Below are 20,749 nucleotides of genomic sequence, written 5' to 3' on the forward strand. Positions count from 1 at the left end.
GTAAAATGAGCACCCAGCTTGTTGTGGGCAACTGGCTTACAGATTGTTAAACCACTTAGGGTGTGCTAGTTCACTGATAAGCGGTATAGAATTGTACTTGCTTTTGCTATTGCTATTTCGGCCCGAAGTGAAAGCTCTCCACCAATATTTCTCTTCAAAATGTTCACCAGGAGTTTCTGTTAAGCATATACTTAAATGTAAAACTGATTGCTGCAAGGTATAAAAATGGCTGCCAACTAGAATGACTTTAAAATGAAATTGGATAAATTCATTCATTCATTCACTCATTTATTGAATTTATACCCTGCCTTTATCCATCATCACTAGCCACTATCCATGATGGCTGAGTGTCGTATTTGATATCAGTGGCAGTATGCTTTGGTGTATGACTTGCTGTAATGTGAGAGCCAGAGGGTACAGTTGCATTCAGGGATCCATCTGGTGGGTTTCTCATGGGCAGCTGATTAATTACTATATGAGAACAATGTTGGGCTAAATACACCTTTAGCCTGATCCAGCATAGCTCTTATCTTATGTTTTTAAATTCATAAAAGCTTTCCATAGACTATGAAACTTCTGTTTCTTTGTTGCATCAATGTGCCTCATTGGGACAGAGGTCTAGAGCCCATGCAGCAGAATGGGAGATGAGATCTAGGGCCCCATTCAGAGCTACCTTGCCATGCTTTGAACTATATGAAGCAATATGCATTATCTTCTAGACAGGAAACTCCCATTGGCCCATGATGTCCAGAGCCTAAAATTACCTAACTGTGCCAACTGTCTGTAACCAATTTGTCTGTGATGATAATTTAAAACATTCGCTGGGTTTAGGGGCACAGAACCCCTCTGAATGTGCAAAAACCCAAATTAAAAAAATATCCTTTTTTAACCTGAGAGAATACCTCTCTAGGAATCTCTGGGTCCTCTGGCGCAACTCTGTGGCCAACATCTGTCAGAAATTGGCCATGGAATCATTCTGGAGGACCTACAAATGACTACAGAAATGTTTTCTGTAGTTTTCACCAGTAATCTCTAGGTCCTCCAGAGCAAATCTATGGTCAACTTCCAGCAGAATTGCACTGGAGGACCTAGAGATTCCTAGAGAGAACATATTAATCAAATCTGCAGATACTGTAGTCAAATCTACAAATGTGGAGGGCCAGCTGTACAATTAAGGAATGGAAAAATCATAATATTTATATTTTTCTTGATTTTGCACAATGTAATGTGAGCACACTTTTTATATATTGTTACCCATTGCGTTTACATGTAGCAAAAGTCTGCGATGGCTTATGCAATGTCCATAAAATAAACATGTTAAAATAAAACACTGTACACAAAATCAATTCCGAGCACACAGATGTCGTGAAAAAGCAAAATGATAATACATCAAGATGCAGGGATAGGGATCTTCTCCTTCTTGCAGCTTCATTGCCCATTTGACCTTTTCTTGCTTCATCCCCACTACTCACTTAGCAACCCCTGCTTCCTTTCATCATCCATTTTCTGTTGTCCACATCTAGATTGCTTACGCTGTATGCCTTCCTTGTTTATCTCCACCACTGGTTGCAATTCCTCTTTCTTTTCGTGCTTCTGTCCACAAATAGCCTTTTCCCATCCCAGTACTAAATTTGCACCAATAATTAAAATCTTGTAGCTGATTTGTACTCTCTCCCTCCTCTCACTTTCATCAGTCTTCTGTGTACTACTAGGTGAGAAAACTGTACTTTTGAGTCGAAATTCAAAGTAGAAATGCTGTGGAGAAATGGCCTTGAGAAACATTTTTTCTCTATGACTGTGGTGCTGGTAGCTGGGTTTTTCCAGTGCTTTAGGTTACTGTCTTGCCACGCCTAGTGCCAAATATGCAAATATGTTCCTTTGGAATCAGTCAGATCTTACGTCCAGCTTATAAGACATTCATGTTTTCACACAGCTGTTGTTTATGTGCAAATTTGCATAAGAATACTCATAACTCTGTACATAAATGTCTCTGTTAATGGGGAAAATTGTACACTGTGTTACAAAATGTGCATAATTTTAAAGTCCATCTTTTCTGAAAGTTTGAGATAAACAGCAAGCTAAATAGGACAGTAGCAACAACAGCACAGCATAAATCCAAAGAAAGGACTAAAAACAATATACTAAATTTTTACCTGATTAGCATCTCTGTCTCCCAGCTTAACAGAAGCCTTGTCTGGCTGAGTGTGGATTCTCTAAATGCTTTCATTGAACAAAGTTGGCACACAGGTGGTAGTACCAAGCTGTTCATGATGGATCTCAGGCATGTGCAAAATGAGCCATCGTGAGTAAATGAAAGTGGGAGGAAATTAAACTGAGTTCTGTAGAGTCTTCTAATGCCCTCCCATCAATAGTCCCTTAACCACTATGCTACTGCTATGGGAATTTTCTTCCCCTCTTTCAAAGCTGTTTAGCTTCAGAATGCTTCCCACATGGACTGGGCGATGTCAGTTCAAGCCCTCCAGAAAAGACATATTTGTGTTTTCATAAGTAATCCTGAAGAATTAAACTAAAGAGACTGTGGACAGATGTTGAATTTAAATCATTGTCTCCTTTGGCATTTAGCCAAGACAAGTCTCCAGAATCTTTCATCTTGATTTATGACTGTGTTTAAGTCTCTAAGTCATAGTCATTGTGGGCTGAAGCTGTTCATGGAGTAAATAAGTCAAGAGAAGCTAGGATGTGACAGCACACCTTGAGGTTTCTTCTCTACCCATCCTGCCTGCCTTTGCTTTCCCTTAAATTACTGCATATAGCAGTGAATCTTCTCCTTGAAATTATATTTGGAATTGTTGCTTCACTGTATCTTGAGAGTGAAAGACAGGTTATGGCATGCAGCTATATTCCCAAACATTTAAAGAGACTCAAATTCTTCAGTGGAGATAAATCCTCTTGTAATATAGGTTTTCAAAAAGTGAATTTGCCCCCAACATACATAATTAATTTTTAAAGGTAATAAATTATACTATTCAGGGTAGCCCACATAGGTATCTCCATATGTGGCTTTCCATATGTACTGGGTGACACAAGCATCCAAATTACAAGACCATCCCATTGGGAAGAAGGCCTCCAAAAGGATGGCATTGAAGAACATAAGGAAGGGCACAAGCTTTGTAAAAAGGCCCCTGAGAATGGAATACCAGAATCTTGAGAAACCATTTTGAGAGCCTTTTTTCACAAGGTCTTATCTCAATTTGAAACACCTGGAAAACTTGTTGAGTTAATCTGGGATTGTATGAAAAGAAATGTACTAAAGTAGGTGGACACCAAAAATGAAGAAATACAGTTCTAGAAGAAATATATAGTTGTAAGCATTCCAAGAAGTGAATCTTCCATGCTACCTACCGCTAATGCTTCCTTTTTGGGTTTTGGAAGGTGAGCAAGATTGCAACTGGATAGTTCTTGGGTGGGAAACCGTAAGGGAATACAAGAGATCTCAAGTTAAGGCTAGGAAAGAATCCTGTCTGAAACTCTGGAGAGCAGCTACCAGTGAGAAGTGACAGTACTAGATGGACCAGTATTATTCATATGACTGAGGCAATGCTACAATGCTCTGTTCCCCTTTATGTATGCCCTTAGGTAAATATACTTCAAAAAAATATTGGGGTGAAATGGCATACAGAAAAGGGAGGGATAATTGATAACACAGATCCTAAGCAACTGAAGAATAGGTTTCTGTTTTTTTAAATAGGGTGAAGGCTATAAGGTAAAACAGAATCATAATTGGGAAAACACACTTAATCTTCCTGTTTGTTCTTTTACAAGAGCCTGATATAGAAGCATAGTTTTGCACGCGCATGCACACACACACACACTCAGAATCCCATACACCCAAGAGACTCCTCTTGTAATTGTAGGCAGGCTGTGACTAAACAGTTTATCCATGTGACCTTTAGCAGGTAATTAAAAACACAGTACTTTAAAGTATTAATAGTTTAAACTGTGTAGGTTACAGTTAGCTTAATTTTTAAAATTGGATATATGCTGCTATCATTTGCATTAGAGGAAGTAGTGTTGACATGTGGATGTGTATATCTTTTATTTCCATTTTCATTTATTAATAATTAATGTTTGAAAAGCAGAAGCTGGCTGTTCTTATGTTTTTGGGCAAATCTGAATTTCAAAAGAGCTATCCATGTTGCCATAACTCTTTTCAGGATATGGTTCAGCTCTTTTAAAGTTTGTACTAAAACACAGAACAGATTCACTACCCCACTGCCATAGGAGCCAGTCATCTTCAGGCTTTAACCAGCTGAAAGCCTACGAGGGAAGTTGACTCCAAAGGTATATCTTGCATAACCAAGTCAAAGGTACAACACTTCCTATTAGATGCAGCTTGATTTTATGAAATCTCATTGCTTCCTGTTTCTGATATTGGTTTCTCCAGTATGGCTTACTTTCTCTAAAAATCTAACATACCAATGTGAAATAATTCTATTTGATAGACACTAAATACGGTATTTCTTGTGCATTAGTCAAAGGTAGGAAAATACGCTTTGATACTGTGCTTAATTATTTTCCCATGTTGTTTTATAGGTAGCACTAGTATTCCCCAACAATGACCCTGCTGCTTTTATGGTAGCATTTTATGGCTGCTTACTTGCAGAAGTTGTCCCTGTTCCTATTGAAGTGCCACTTACCAGAAAGGTAAGAGAAAAATGTTTTCTTGTTGTATTTGTTCCACTTGCTCTCAGAACAAATTGTCAGAGGATATGACCACCTGAGTGGGTCACGCATGTGGGGATGAAATGGAATGTGCTTAGGAATTCTTACATAACTTTTTTTTTTTAAATAGAAGATTGCCCTTATATACATGCTCTGGTTAATCCATTTTAGCTTCACTGAGACTCATCTGTACTTCATGTCTGATTTTGTTTGAGAACTGTCTGCAAGCTGTATATGCAACAATAGCTCAAGAGCAATGTACATGTTAAGGGCACCACTCAGAGAGAGTACTTCTAGATGAAGCTTTTAATGAACAGTATAATTGCTTTGCTTCACTCACAGAATTTTATGAGGTGGGCAGCTGAAGTTGTAACCCTGCTTCTTCCAACTTTTTTCCCCTTCTCACAAAATAATCTACTGAGGCAAAAAAGGTAGTTTGGCTGAATGATGCCATTTGATTGGTAGTGGTAGCCTCACTATTTGAATTTTTGTGTTCTGTGTCCAGACTGTTTTCCCAGAGAAATGGCAGCACCAGTTGCACATAGAACTGTGTAAAGAGCTAATAATGACAATTCTTTTCTTACATTAAGCTTGGAACACCTAGGGAGGTAGCTAAAATTTCTCTGCTAAGCAGGATGGGGTTTGGCTTGAATTTATTGAGAATTGTTCAGACACTGCTAAGTCTACAATTCTAGGATTCTGGAAAACTTAAGTTATTATTTTGCTCTTAAATCTCTGAGCAATTTGCTATGTCAGCAGTGCTTACAATGGCCACCTTAGTTCTTCAGAAAAAGTAAAGATAGTTGCAATCTTGGGGAATCTCTTAAGTAATCACTGAAACCTTTCCAGTGCTCAAATAGCACATTACAGCCTGAATCCAATTATTAGTTCCAACAAGAGTTTACTCCCAGAATTAATGGAATTTACACAAGTATTGATTTTTCTGAGTGTTCATTGATGTAATGGGGTGTACTCTAGCTGGGCCAGACAATTGGATTTAGGCCTATGTTTATGGGGACTTGAAAGAGCCACCCCAGAGGGTATAAAATAGTACTGATAAATCTAAGGTGTTCAGTATATCCTGAATCATCAATATATCAGAGTTGGGTTTCAACAAGTTACTTAGATTGTGCATTTGGGGGAAGACATTCCAAAATGTAAGTATTCTTGGAAAAAATGTCCAAAGACAACCCTGATTGTAGACAGAAATAGCAGTATTCTTTGGGATCAGCTAAGAAAGGAAGTTCTCTGTGGTGTTCATTTTGTTTCAACATTGTTTGAGAGTGGAATGGTTACTAAAAGCCATTTTTTAAAATATATAATATATATATTTGGGGGAAACAATTGAGTTTTGTTGCTGATTATTGCTTCAGGATGTGTTCCAGACATTGTCTCATATCATAGTAATTGAGCACCATTTTTATATTCAAGCTCTTTTCTTACTAATATATCCTTATTGCACTGACTGCATTGTAATTGCAGTGACCAGTCTTGAATCATAAACTCTGTAGGGTTAACAAGAAAAGGAGAGAACATCATTTCTGTAGCACATTTCTATTTTTCGTGCATTGATGTGGGATAGGAGGGAAATTGGGCATTGCATGACTCTGTAGCAAAGTTACTAAGGAGACAGAGAGAGAGAAGATGGAACAGAGGTAAATCAGTCTTGGCTAAGCTAACTTACTTTGCTGAGAGAGACCATCTTATGGAAGCTTCAGGTTTTCTGGGAGCACTTTTGCTTCTGTGTAGTATAGGTTTACATGACTGTGACAGAAACTGGTTTTTTTCATATGTGTATTTGTGTTTGTTAAATTTAATATGGCTTTGTGATCAGGATAATATAGCACTGTGGAGAAGATATACTTCAACAAAGATGTTTCTTTTAAGCATGGATAAAAATGATGGGTGAAGCAGCACATTCCAAATTTCTCCCTTCTCTCCGTCCTCCACCTCCAATAATATATAGGTGCTCTGTTCGGTATTTGAGCACTTGCCCATAAGAATTTCATACGGTTCGTTTTTGTATACATCTGAAAAGACATCTGCAGACGAAATATGCCAAAATAATTGTGTGTCTTATACTACCTTGGTCTGTTGAAATGTTTGTGAAGTTAACTGGAAGATTTAGACAGTTGGCTTGAATCTTGCCAATACTGTTTTTAGAAATAAATATCATGCTGTCACAAAAGTGAAAAGATAATTTGAGGAGATTGTGTGTTGTGTTAGAGAAAAACATTACAGCAGTTACCTAGATTTGTGGTCTTCATGACGAATAAGGGTTTGTTGTCTTGTCAGTGTGTGTTTATTGCCTGCATTTGTTTGTATACAGTAGGAAATGGAGTGCAACCAGTAAAGTAAAATTGCACTTCATGGACCATCCCAAAAAGAGTTCTACTTAATTAGTTTCAGTATGCAATTTCTATCTTACATTGGCTGGAAGCTATATTTGTGCATTGTCATGGTAATGGACAATATATTTCCTGTTGTTTGATCTTCATGTAGCATTTCTTGTGTCAGTGGATGCTGCGCACATCTTGGATTGTTGCAGTTTATGAGAAATAAAGTTGCAGATCAAATATATTTAGGTAACTGTTGGGCTCATGAAATACTGTAAATATAGGGGTGAAAAGCTTCAGTAGAAAAATTATATTTAAATGGCTTGGTGGGAATGGAAGTAAAGCATGCAAAAACCTCCTGTGAGCTTAACTATCTGGAGGCTACTTTCTTAGCCTTCCCAAATTTGGCATCCTCCTGATGTTTTGTATTTCAACTTCTATCAGCCCTGGGCAGGGGTACTGGAAATCAACGTCTATAAATCTCAAGGGCATCACATTGGGGAACATTGTTCTTAGAATCCAAATCTAAGATTTGTCCTGGCCATTGTGCAGGACTTGGTTGTGTAGTGGTGTTGTATTGGGCAAAATAACAGTTCAGACCTCTTTTAATGCTGTAACATAACATAATAACAACCAGAAACTGTAATAAAAACCTTATGAGATCTCCAGAGATCAAAAATGACTAACTTGGAACCATAGTATCCTTTAGCATATATATCTTTCTTACCAGTTGTATGAAGCTTTGGTTCTCTTTCCACTCTTGCTCCCTCTCCCTGCAAACATGGTGAGAATTGTATCCACCTATACATGGTAGTTGATTTGGCTGTCAATTGCAAATTTTGCCTTCTCTTCTCACCTTTTTGCCATGTCTTTATTTCTTGCAGTTTCTGGTTCCCATACTCTTCCTTATCTAATCCCCCTCCTTCCTTCCTCCTGCTTATCTCTTCCTTCCTTATCTCTTCCCCTTTCTAAACACTTCTAAAAGTTCATCTTTCCTTCCTTGGTCCTCCGCTTTCTCCTTACCTCCTTTCCTATGTCCCCTCTTATGCCTTAGTGAATTTCTTGTTCGATTTCAAAATAATGTTCTTTGCAGGGGCATCAATTAGCTCTACCGCAGTTGCTTGTTACGTTGTTTAAAAAGTTACTTGGTTATGATAAGGTAACTAATTGTGCTACTCGGTACTATTGCATCTCTTTTTGGTTGCTTTTATTTTTTGGTGTCGCAAAGGTGCAGAAATCAAAGAACTTTGCCAGTCATCCTATGACCTTGCCTATCGAATCTGTCCCTTTTCTGAGGATGAAACATCCCTAGGAAGGCAGTATAAGGAAATACTTTTCCATTACTTCATTTTAATGAACAATTTGGGGAGGTATTCATTTTCTCTTTAGGTATGGAATGAAACCTTGGGTGGATATGCACACATAAAAAAATACTTTCAGTGTACTCTCTAGTAACAATTAATTTTCTGTAATGCTTTGGAAGGATTTTAAGGTTTTTAAAAGGGCGGTACTACCAGGTTTTAGGATAACAAATCTTACCAATTTGTATTCTGGATATCTGGTCTTCCTCCCTTTCTGTTTTCTCCCCAACATTTCTAAATGTGGTTAACACAGCAAAATTGACAGGACTTGTTGGTTTTCAAAGAAGTCATCCCTCTCTCCCTCCCCCCAAATAGTTGCGTATTCTCCTACTGAATGTGCCTCAAGCCCTGCATGAATCAGGATAAGTCTTGACAAACTGGTGGGAGAGGACATACCTCTGTGGAAAGGTCACTTTGCCTTTTTTGTAGTTAAACCTGGCCATCACCAGAATGGCTGTCAGTGTTCGTAAACTGAATTTTTTCAATATAAACAATGCCACAAGTAAAGCGCTTTTCCAAGGGGGTCTTAAAATAGAGAGCTGTCTGCTTACAACCATATAGACTGCATTGCTGAAAGAGGATTTTGTGAGTGACATTTCAAGGAAAGGAAACTTCAGGTCCATTTAAAATTACAGTCGGCCCTCTGCATCCACAGATTCAACCAATCACAGTTTGAAAATATTCAGAGAGAGAGAGAGAGAGAGAGAGAGGCAAAACAAAACAAAACAAAACTTGATTTTGCCTTTTTATATAAAGGATGCCATTTTACTATGCCACTGTATGCAATGGGATTTGAACATCAGTGAGTTTACATATCCATGTGGGGCCATGGAAACAAACCCCAGTGGATACTGGGAGCTCACTCTACTTGTGAGGCCCTAAATGATTGCACAGTGCTCTGTGTTCTTCAAATGCTTTCTAGTAAAGTTGTTTCTTTTGCATTATGGAGAAAAGCACAGGACATAGTACTGTGTGTTTTACAGTGCCCCTAAGGATGATGTCATTTGAGATATGCTTGGCTGGTAAGCAGTTTTACACACACACACACACACACACACACACACACACACTTTCTCCTTTCTGCCTTTCCACCATTTCTGTGTCAAGTTCCAAAAAGAGAGAGCTTGCCTTGCATCCTTTGGAACATATGCTCTTCTTACCTGATAGCTACAGACTTCGGAGACCCATCTGGGCTTTGTAACTGAGTCCCTGTCTGTAGGGGCCAAATAAAATGCCCCATCCTCTTGGTGGGGAATCTAGATGACAATGTCCAGCCTGCTCAGCACCAAACCCAGGATATCTTAAAACAGAGTAATTAAAAAAAATTCTAGCTGCTCCAGATCATCTTGGAAGACCCAGGACCCTCTTTGCAATGTTGGACTGCTTTTTAAAATGTTGCAGTAAGTCACTCACTCTCTGGTCAGAGCAAGATGCCCAGCCATATAATAGATGCTAGACTCCTCAGTCTGTCTTCATTGTGAGCCACTCACAGCAGGATACCCATGCAAACAGCCACCTGGCATTGCTATGGAGGGCCCCAGGTAACGATAGGATGTTGGAGCAGCTGTTTCCTGGAAGTATCCTGGCCCATGCAGACACCACCTAGTATAGGCTGAACTATACTTGTTCATTGGCAAGCCCAAGCAAGAAAAGCTGGGTTTGAAAATCATTTAAAGCCCCTGCTCTGAAATTGACTTTGGGCTATGGTGGTGAACATAAATTTATATATATACGTATATGTGTGTGTATATATATATATATATATATATATATATATAAATAAATATATATTTGCCTTGAGGATAAGTCAAGGGAAGGCTCTTGATAGGTAAGCAAATCACGGTGATACATTGACCTTGGAATGCTGCTCTTTAAAATCAGAATGATTTACTTTGGTCTAAGCAACCACTGACATGACTGGTAAATAATGACATTAGAAGCTAGGTTTAGTAAGAACAAAGAAGAAAATAGTTTTTCTTTTCAGGAACTGGTGAAGGAAAGAAGCTAATCCCAACCTAATGTAGAATGCATTTTAGCATATCTGCTGCCATGTGTTAATGCCTTTTAAAATTTGTAGATTTTCCAGGCCCTGGCTAATGCAGATACTCCTTGGGCTACTTGACAGCACAGCATGCACCGTTTTTCCCCAAAATGGCGTGATTTCATCCTCTTGTCTCTTTCTATTTATCTTAAAAAGGGGACTCCTCCTTCTGTCTGGATTTTCATAGAAGCCAAACCAAATGAGAGCTCATTTCTGAAGACTTTTCTTGCAAAAGTATGTCCAAACTGGAAATCAATATCTAATAATTACTATAACAAACAGAAAATGCAAAAACTTGCTGAATGTCTGAACTTTGAAAAGGTTATACAAGTCTGTCATATACTAGTTTCTCATCCCACCATGTCATTCAAAACTCAGTATACACACACTCATCAACGTAGTAAAACATTTTCTGAAATTGGATGTAGGAAAGCTGGTGCAATAAAGTGGGGAAGTGATGCATGTCTTTTTATCTGAGCCGGATAACTTTTTAACAAATGTAACTATATGTGAAAAGCAAAAACACTTGAATATGCTGTGGAAATCAGATCTGTCTGTAAAAGTATTACCTACGTTGATAGACACTAAATTTATCTCATCTGGTTTCCTGCAGTTCTCCTTTGCATAATTTCTTTGTTTTGTAATAAAAACATTGTAATATTTAATGCTGTCTACAAAATTCTCTGTTTTGTTTTGAATTCCTTTTCTACTTAAATAACTTTTTAAAAATGTATGTACAATGCAAGGTGTTGACTAGTAAGTTTTGAAGAGATGTGTGCAGCATATCAAGGGGCTTCATATGGATATTGGAGGTGCTTTGTAAAATAACATGGATGGCCTTGCACACTGAAACATGAAAGCCTAAAACTGAGACAGCGTCTTTGCTTTTCTAACTAGTTTTGTTCCCTGATGTAGAAAGTAGTTTGTATGAGGAAGGGAAGAAGAGGAAGGAAATGTAAATCATAGAAAAGTGATTAGAGTTGTTTATTTTAACTCATGGTCACCAAAAATCAGACTGTCACTCCAAATCTTTTGGAAAAATCCAAATTCTAGCAGCAGGATGAATTTTGCATGTCAAAGGTGGAGTTTTAGTTTGGTCTGTAAAGGAACTATCCAAGGTGCCAAACGCTGTCACCAAAATAGATTCAACACCTTGTATATCTCCTTTCAAGCCTGAAGTGGATTTATTGCTCCTCTGATAAGAAAGCCACTGGCCATCAATGGTGGGCCAGTTGGGGAGCATTTCCAGGGTAAATTCAGCCTGTAGGCAGAAATTTCCCCTCCTCTGATTTACACAGAAATTATGCTGAATGTGGCCAAGATTTCACATGTCTTGACAGTCTGTTTCCAAGAATGACTATCCAGATGTCTCCCGAAAGTCCAAAGATAACTTCCACTATTGTTTGCCTGGCCTTTGGTTTTCAACGGCAGTTCTTTGAGCTTGATAGTCTGTAATTGCAGGAATGAATTCATTTTAACTGTCTGTTTAGTTATGTTTTTCTTTTAAAAAGTTGTCAAGGTCATCACATCCTACAGCTATGAATTCCATGTATTAACTATTATGTTGTGCTTTCTTTTGCCCGTGGTAACTACTACAGATTTTATGATTCCAAGTTCTTGCATAATGGGAGATGGAGTAAATTTGTCTAGTTGCTACACAAGGATAAATCAAATTGGCTTACACCTGAATCCTAAATCTCCTCCTTAAGCCTGGGCAGTATTACACCTCTTCTTTTCCCTGCCACAGACACCTGTGAGCTCAACCCAGATTGCCCACAGCTCTTCAAGCCTTAGTTATAGTAGAAAAATTACTGGGATCTTCAAGGATTTCTCTTTAATGTTTATAATATAATATAATATAATATAAATAACAAGTTGTTATTCTCAGGATGTGATATTCTTGGCTTCTGTCTAAAAAACTCTGAGGTACCCTGCTCATATTATGAGAACAGATTTCTTAAAAAGCAGTTGGTTGGCTGAGCAAAGCCAATGCCTTTTGCATAGCTATCTTGTTGAAATGGTCTTTTCATTACTGTTCATGCAGCGATTTATTTTTCATGGACCCTCTCTTGCTTTGTCTTCAACCAGGATGCAGGAAGCCAACAGATAGGCTTCTTGCTTGGCAGCTGTGGTGTTACTGTGGCCTTGACTAGTGATGCGTGCCATAAAGGACTGCCTAAGAGCCCCACTGGGGAAATACCACAGTTTAAAGGTAGGCTTGTTCTATGTTTTCTTGTACATTGCAAGGAAATTGAGAAAACTGTGCTAATCCACAGGTAGCTAGCTGGGGGGGGGGGGGGGGTAAGGGGAGGTTGCAACTGTGTGCCACTTTATGACTGTTATAATTATCTGTCTGAGGAGAAGACCATGGGAGCTGGAGAGTCTCAGACTGGGAGGTCCAAGGATGACACAGACCATACAGAGTGCAGGCCTGTAGGCAGAATGGGCTGCATGGGCAGACATTAGGATTTGAAACCATGTTTATACCTCCAAACTAGTCCTAGATGATGGGCTATCTGGCCAGGTAACAAAGGCTGAATGACTTGTCCCAGGAATCAACAATGAGATTCTGAATTGGATGATGGCTTTAAGAAAAACAGTGATTGCATTGGGATATCCCTGAGATGGATGGATGGGAAAATTTGGCTGGGGACACAAGAAATAGCATAGAGAGATTGTTTTACATATCTGGATGCAAAGAGATTATTTGTCTCAGGTTTGGAGAGGAAATGTAGATTACTAAAAGGAAGGAAAGAGCACTTTAAATTTGATGGTTTTGTTTACCTGGATGTTTACCTGAAACATCTCAAAAACATGCTATCTCCAGATATGAGATATAAAAAATATGAGGACCCAAAAATACAGTTCAAGCTATGCAGGGATGCTAAATCCTAGGAAGATCCTTATGGATTATATGACCACTGTGTATTCAGCTAAAGGAAAATAACTGATGTGTCTTGACTGCTCCCCCTGGTCTCTACTGCCATGGTTATTTTGGGGGTGGCTGCCACACTAAAAAGGTGCATGCAGGGATTTTTTTTTAACACGGTCAGAACCGAATTCTGGCCTCTGCAATAACCAAATAAGTTACGATGGTGTAGGTTAGTTTGAAACATCATCATCCACTAACAGGATTCCAGCCTAAATTTGTACCTTAAAATTTACTGCAGTAGAATAAAAATCAAAGTAACCTAGAGTAACCAATCAAAGTGGGGGGGAGGGGAGATAGTATTTACGTTCACAAACCTTCTGAAGTACATCCACAGACCCCCTAAAGGTTATATATATTCCAAGTTAAGAACCACTGTCTAATTATTGCTGCCTAACTGCTGCTTTTTTGAGAGGTGGTAAAAAATAAAGAAACGACTATGACTTTATGTCTTCTTTTCAAGGCTGGCCAAAACTGCTGTGGTTTGTCACAGAGTCCAAACATCTTTCAAAACCTCCCCGAGACTGGTTCCCACATATCAAAGATGCAAACAACGACACAGCTTATATTGAGGTGAATTCACTATGTGTGTGTGCTTGTGTGTACTATATACATGCAGGTATATGTGCACTTGTATGTTATCTTCTCTCTGGGTTAAAATGTTTCCTATGTTAAGAGTATCATTGCTTCTTTAAATGCCATCTTATGCATAAGATGGCTGCCTTCAGATATTCAACCTCCCATCCGTTGAGTACAGTATCGGAAGAATTTGGAACAGCTGCTGCCTGTGTTTTCCTTAGTATGAAGGAATGAAAGAAATGATATCTGACTGCAGCTGATATAATTAATGATAGTTTTGAACATGCTTATGTAGAAGGCCATTTTCGGATTTTTAAGCTTTTAGGGCAAATCTTTTGCAGGGGAGATGTGGTGGTGGGTTCATGCCTTCAAAAACTCTTGGGATGCTAATGTTACATCCTGGCTGCTTACAGATGTATCCCTTGTCTAAAACAATAATGTGGCTACCAATAGATTGGGTGGGACAGTGCTCTAGGTTGCAAGCCAAAAAAGCCTTCTTATGCTACCTGCTCTATCCCCAGATCCAGGCCTACACTCCCACACTGTCTCCAGCTATACCACCTCACAAAGTAGATTGCTGCTTCCTCTGAGCCACCTGTGTCCAGTCCAGCTTCTCCATTACCACCTCTAGACAGAGGCTCCCCCACTTGCTTTATATGAGTAAGCAGGACTGGGATGAGGAAAAGGCAGTAGTAGCCTTCTGTAGCTAAAGGAATTAATAGAGAAAAACAAGGCAGGAGTTCAGAGGAAAGCAGGAAAAATTGGTTGGGGTGTGTGAATGAGGCAGAGAGAAGAAAAGAGAACTGGAATGGAAGAAAAGAAATGGGGGAGTGATGGAAGGGAGGGAAAGTAGCTGAAGAGCTGGAAAGAGGACAAAGAAAAGAAGAGAGAGGGAAGAGTGTAGAGGAAAGCAAAGGAATGAGATTGGAACAGTGAAAAGAGAAAAATGGAGATGGACAAAGATGAAATGAGAGGATGTGATCCATTGGGGCCATCTGCGTCTTACTTTTCCCTGGAAGTGCACAATACCATCATAAGTCAGACTGCCAAAAGATTTGTCTTTAAAGAATTGTTCTGAGTTTTTTGTGGGTTTTTCAGGCTATGTGGCCATGTTCTAGAAGAGTTTCTTTCTGACAGATGCCAGCCACAGATGCTGGCGAAACGTCAGGAAGAAACTCTTCTAGAACATGGCCACATAGGCCAAAAAAAACCATGGATGCCGGCCATAAAAGCCTTCGACTTCAAATCGTTCCAAGTATCTTTAGGAACATAGTGAGCCTGCCTTGTACTTATACTGAGAGACTGATGGTCCATCCAACTGAATAGTGTATACAGTAACTTTGTGGCAGCTCATTAGGATTTCATACAGGAGGCTTTCTGAGCCCTACCTGGAAATGCCAGGGTCTGAAGCTGGAGCCCTTTGTGTAGAAAGCATGGCCTGTTGCTGTATAACCCTTATCCAAACATGGGACTGAGAAGATGATGGGATTTTGTTTCTGGGAGTTGTAGTCCAAAAAGTAATTGTTTCAAGATTATAGTAAAATGGCATGCTCTGCACATGGATGGTCATAGGTTCAATGTGTAGTATTTTCAGTTTAATACAAACAGTAGGATGTGGGGAGAAAGAATTCTATCTGAGAGAACCAATATTAGTCAAGAGTGTAGCAGAACAAATGGTATGGCCTGGTTGGTTGAATTCAGGTTTCTGTATTACTAGTATTTCAGACTGGAAAGCCCCAGGGAGCAGGACTGATCAATTCAGCACTCAGACTCATTTCTACAATCGAAGCCAGTTCAGACCTGATAAAGTATTGATACCAGGTTGTTGTTTTTTAATAGCTTTCTCTGGATCTTTAGGGAGTAAGGGATAATGGAGGGCAGAGAATTAGCAGGATATGTGGATGCAGAAGCAGGCCGCTAGCAAAGAAAACCTGAAAGCCTGGTGGTTGAATAATATATGGCTTTGGTTGAGTGTTAATTTTTAATGGAGATACTGGTTAATGTTAGAAGAGCAGAAACAATGGCTTTGTGTGCTGAGTTGCTACTTCACAGAGCTTGGAAATGTTACTTTCTTTGGTCTACAACACCCAGAATCCCCAAGGCAGCATGGCCACTTTTCCAAGCTCTACATTAGCTAAGATGTAAATGAAGGTCCCTCTTACCTGCTGTTTTCCAGAGTCAACAGGGACTCAAGCAGAGCTCTGCCCTTAATATGTCCATTAACCATTCACTCCCCTGCCTGAGTCACATTACTGGCATATAAGAGTAAACAGCTATGCTCTTTTTCTTACACAGAGGGCTGCTCCAGATGGAGCAAATGTATTGGGAGGCTGTGACATTAGTTTGATGTAGTTACCACGTTTGGTTAAGAGATGATATGATAGCCCTGTTTAAATATTTGAAGGGCTGTCACTTTGAGGATGGAACAAGCTTGTTTTCTGCTGCTCCAGAGACTAGAACACGGAACAATGGATGCAAGCTACAGGAAAAGAGATTCCACCTTAACATTAGGAAGAACTTCCTGACAGTAAGAGGTGTTTGACAGTGGAACACACTCCCTCAGAGTGCGGTGGAGTCTCCTTTCTTAGAGGTCTTTAAGCAGAGGCTGGATGGCCATCTGTCAGGGATGCTTTGATTGTGAGTTCCTGCATGGCAGCGGGTTGGATGGGACGGCCCAACTCTATGATTCTAAAAAAAATCTAGTATTCAAGAGATGTTTCTCTTGTCCCAGACCATTTCCTGACAACTGCTAGCACCATCGCCAACATTTTATTCCCGGCTCAAGTGGGTTTTTGTTTGTGAGGCTTCAGGTCATTTCCAGCTTATACTGACCTTAAAGTGAACCCATTATGGGGGTTTCTTTGCAAAATTTGTTCAGAGGAGGTTTGTCATTGCTTTGTTCTGAGGCTGGTAGAGTGTGACTTACCCAAGATCACCCACTGGGTTTCATGACTGAGTGGGGATTAAACTCCTGGTCTGCAGAGTTGTAGTTCAATACTCAAACTACTATGCCACAGTGGCTCTTTTAGTTTTAAGACATATTAAAACAAAAAGGTATCCTTTCCATCTCAAGTTATTATATTACAGCCTATCAAGGCACTGGTGAAATTGGTGCTTTTGCACTATAACTCTGTAACTCTATAAACATTTTTTTAAAGTGGAGAGCATTTGCCCTTCAGTCCTTAGGGATATCTCAACAAATCACAACCTAGTTTTTTATTTATATGAGGAAGAGGAGGAGTAATACTAATAATTCAGAAATCCCTAGTGCAGATTGAAAAAATTGCTGTAAGCAATCCCCCAAAAGAATGACAGGAGGAGCTGGTGTCAACAACCACTGGCAAAACCCAAGGAGCAATATTACAAGAGTACACATTTATTTAAACCAATCTGGAGAAGCCCAGACATGCATTCTTTTTCATGTAAAGAAAAATTCCCTATGTCATTTTTAGTAAATAAAAACAAAAACCGGGGTGGGGGGGGAGGTGTTGGATTTGGAGGCTGAGAATGCCTGCCCTACCATTTTGTCTTCTCTCAATTGATTATTCCTTTAGTTTTGGTCTTGATGAGGAGTTTTCAATATTTATTCATTTATTTTACAGTACAAAACATGTAAAGATGGAAGCGTTCTCGGGGTTACTGTGACAAGAATTGCACTGCTGACCCATTGTCAAGCTCTTACACAAGCATGTGGATACACAGAAGGTATTTCTGCAAGTTTCCCTCCCTAAAACAAATATTTTAAATACTAATATGTAGTATAGTGATAGTTCCCCTGCCTGACATGTATCATTCAATCCACTCACATTGGGAAACAGCTCCACTTCTTTCTCAGCCAGTCAGATTTTACTTCTGAGTATTCCCAACATAGAAATAGTCTTTGGAACAATGGACTTTCCAGAGGTTTGTGCATCCTCGACACACTACATAACACCACCAGTCACTAACCCTTTTCAAACAGCAGGTGCACCCAGATAAGTGGGTTGCAGATTTCGAAGGTCATGAGTTGGAAGCAGATAGATTGGAACTACCCAGATGTGGGTGGGCGAATAAGTATATTTTTCCCCTCTGTGTTGGATTAAAGTCTGAGCCATAAAAGAATCCCTGAGCTATAATGTTAATTCATATTTAAGAGAGTACACAAGCCCCTGAGACATGTACATTACAGAGACGTCTGACAACTGTATAGCTTGAGTTGTCTTTATTTCTTTCAGATTTATTTTCTATCTTTTTTTAAAGACAAGTCTGTTTCCAAATGAACCATTGATTATGAGATGTAATGAAAGTGAAAACAAAGAGGGAAAGGAAAAGGAAGCGATAATCTAGCCAAGAGCAATCAGTCAGTAATGATTTATCTCAAATGGTTCAGTAGTTCCTCTGTTGGCATTTTTTAAAATCAACAGTTCTTTATTTTAATTATTTCTTAAAATGTAGCTTTTTCTGGCTGTATTGTACACTCAGTCACTAACCTTGTTTTCCTTATGCAGCTGAAACGATTGTGAATGTATTAGATTTCAAGAAAGATGTTGGCTTGTGGCATGGGATTCTTACGGTGAGTCATTCTTCATGCAGTAGTTATTTGAGAACAGGATTTGTCTGCTTAATATTTGCATTGGAGGTTGGAGCACTCTGATGCTAGAATCTTTTTCTGCACACACACACACACACACACACACACATATATATAGTAGGACATGCAGTAGATGCAATCCAGTCTTACAGAAATTAATATTTTTTTTACTAACAGGTGGTGTCACTGGGCAGGTGTGAGGTGTTTGAAGCACACCAGGTTACACCCCCACAGGAGGGGTGACATCCTAGTCGGGTCTTCCTCCTACAGTGGTGGCCGAGCAAGCATGTCCCTCATTGCTTTGTCACCAGCCCAGCAATGAACCACAAAGGAGGAGCATCAGGAGGGTAGGGCAGGGCAGGCTGCTGCCATTGCCAACCTTCCCCTCACACTGAGTGTCATCAAGCCTGGTAACTGGCATGAGTATTATACTAGAGCTTGAAAACACTGCTCTCTGGACTACAGCTCCCATAATCCCTCAACCAGCAAATACATGTTGCAAGCTTTTAAAGCTCCACTGGCTTCTTCATCAGGCAAAGATGTTAAAAATCATACAGGAGAAAAATTTTACAACATGTTAGAGTGATAAGCATTTCCTCTTGTCTCCATTGTGTAATAATTAATGGTTTACAGGTTCTAAATGTGGAGGTTTTAAAAACAGTAGAGCAGTGCTTTCTTAGTGATTACCACAGAATATTCACAACCTACTCTTATGTTGCCTTTGGATTCAGTAGGACATGTGAAAGAGTGATGCCAGGCAAGAAGTAGTTTTTCTGGGGAAGACTCATTCATCCAGTAGTCAAAACTAAAAACTTAGGCAGTTCTATACACTTTTCTGACTTCCCTTTCTTAATCTCATAGCCTTCTCTGTATAAATAGCTACCAATGTTTTTACTTTCTCAGATCTATTCTGTGTAGACTTCCAGCTCAACTTCCAGGATAAGGTCTTTAAACAGAGGCTGGATGGCCATCTGTTGGGGATGCTTTGATTTAGATTTCCTGCATGGCAGAGGGTTGGACTGGATGGCCCTTGCGGTCTCTTCCAACTCAATGATTCTGTGACTCTATGATTGTGTGAATGAGAATACTTTAAAAGTCTATTATTACTGTGTCCTGCTTTTGCTGTGAGAGAAAACCAATGGTTGAAAGAGATTGGTCCAAAACCACATTGTCATAGTAAAAGGAGATTTGAGAATAGCCTGTTACATTAAGACCAGTGATTCCTAGTAATTGGAGTTTTGAAGAATTGTCCTCAGATATCTATGAAAAGTTAAAATATAGAATGTAGCATATTCTGACTCAAAGATGGGCAACTTCTATGGAACAAGGGGGGCATTTTTCAAGCTGGGCAAATGCTTGCGAGCTACACATGACCAAGGGCAAAGGAGCTGAGCTTAGCTAACAATTTAAATAAAATATACACACAAGAGATGAATCTTCCATTCTTATTTTATTTTACATTTTCTATTTAAACTCCATTATGTAAAAAATAAATCACCTCACTATTTTTAAATAAACAACATGCCCTCCACTTACATTTGATGAATTAATATTTGGAAAAAGTAATTTAATTATTAACAAATAACATTCTATCCACCCTCCTAGTGGATTATTATTAAATGTATATTTATACATAAATCAACTTTAAATGTACTTAAATTGGCTTTAATGAATATGGTATTGACTATGGTATTCTTCATATTATGTATGACATTAGTGGTTATTTCTAGTGGTATGTTTGTAGAGATTTTTTGCAGATTCTTGTCCATTTTCTGATAATGAGGTACTTTTTTAAAAATTGGGAATATAAGCTTTGCTCATGACTCTCTTAAGATCTGATCATGAAAATATGTATTTGTGTGCTGGGCCAAATATGTGACTCTTCAACAAAGATCTGTGAACTTAGGCAGTTTGTTTCATTTTTGCTGAAAGCCATATTCTCTTGACTTGATTTCAGAGTGTTATGAACATGATGCATGTCATAAGCATCCCCTATTCCTTAATGAAAGTGAACCCACTTTCATGGATTCAGAAAGTTTGCCAGTACAAAGGTAAGTGCTGTGTTTCTAGATCTTCATGCTTTGAACAGATAGGAGATTGACATCATACGAAGATCTAAAATGTTATGTTGGCAGTTAGGGTGATGGCCAGAATCCTAAGCACATTTCTGTTCTTATAAAAGCATTATTTTAGATCAGGAGTAGACAAAATGCAGCCTATGAGCTGTGTGCACCCTTGTACCATTTTTGT

At 39.0% G+C, this 20,749-nt stretch overlaps 1 protein-coding gene across 4 annotated transcripts in view; it reads left to right on the top strand.

Moving 5' to 3' along the window:
* The window catches only part of DIP2C (DIP2 acetate--CoA ligase C (putative)), a 330,762-nt gene that overhangs the window by 236,701 nt on the left and 73,312 nt on the right, over positions 1–20,749 (top strand). For 2 of the 4 annotated variants that reach the window (XM_089533524.1, XM_089533527.1), the window contains 7 exons: positions 4,555–4,665; positions 10,578–10,655; positions 12,510–12,633; positions 13,814–13,923; positions 17,532–17,634; positions 18,417–18,481; positions 20,457–20,550. In XM_089533524.1, coding sequence (XP_089389650.1) covers positions 4,555–4,665; positions 10,578–10,655; positions 12,510–12,633; positions 13,814–13,923; positions 17,532–17,634; positions 18,417–18,481; positions 20,457–20,550 — 685 coding nt within the window. The remainder of the gene's footprint in view (positions 1–4,554; positions 4,666–10,577; positions 10,656–12,509; positions 12,634–13,813; positions 13,924–17,531; positions 17,635–18,416; positions 18,482–20,456; positions 20,551–20,749) is intronic. The other 2 variants (XM_089533526.1, XM_089533528.1) reach the window with 1 other exon arrangement.

Source organism: Sceloporus occidentalis, unplaced genomic scaffold (genome assembly GCF_023333645.1).
Source record: "Sceloporus occidentalis isolate IW3139 unplaced genomic scaffold, rSceOcc1.0.p SCAF_7, whole genome shotgun sequence".
Classification (NCBI taxonomy): Eukaryota; Metazoa; Chordata; class Lepidosauria; order Squamata; family Phrynosomatidae; genus Sceloporus; species Sceloporus occidentalis.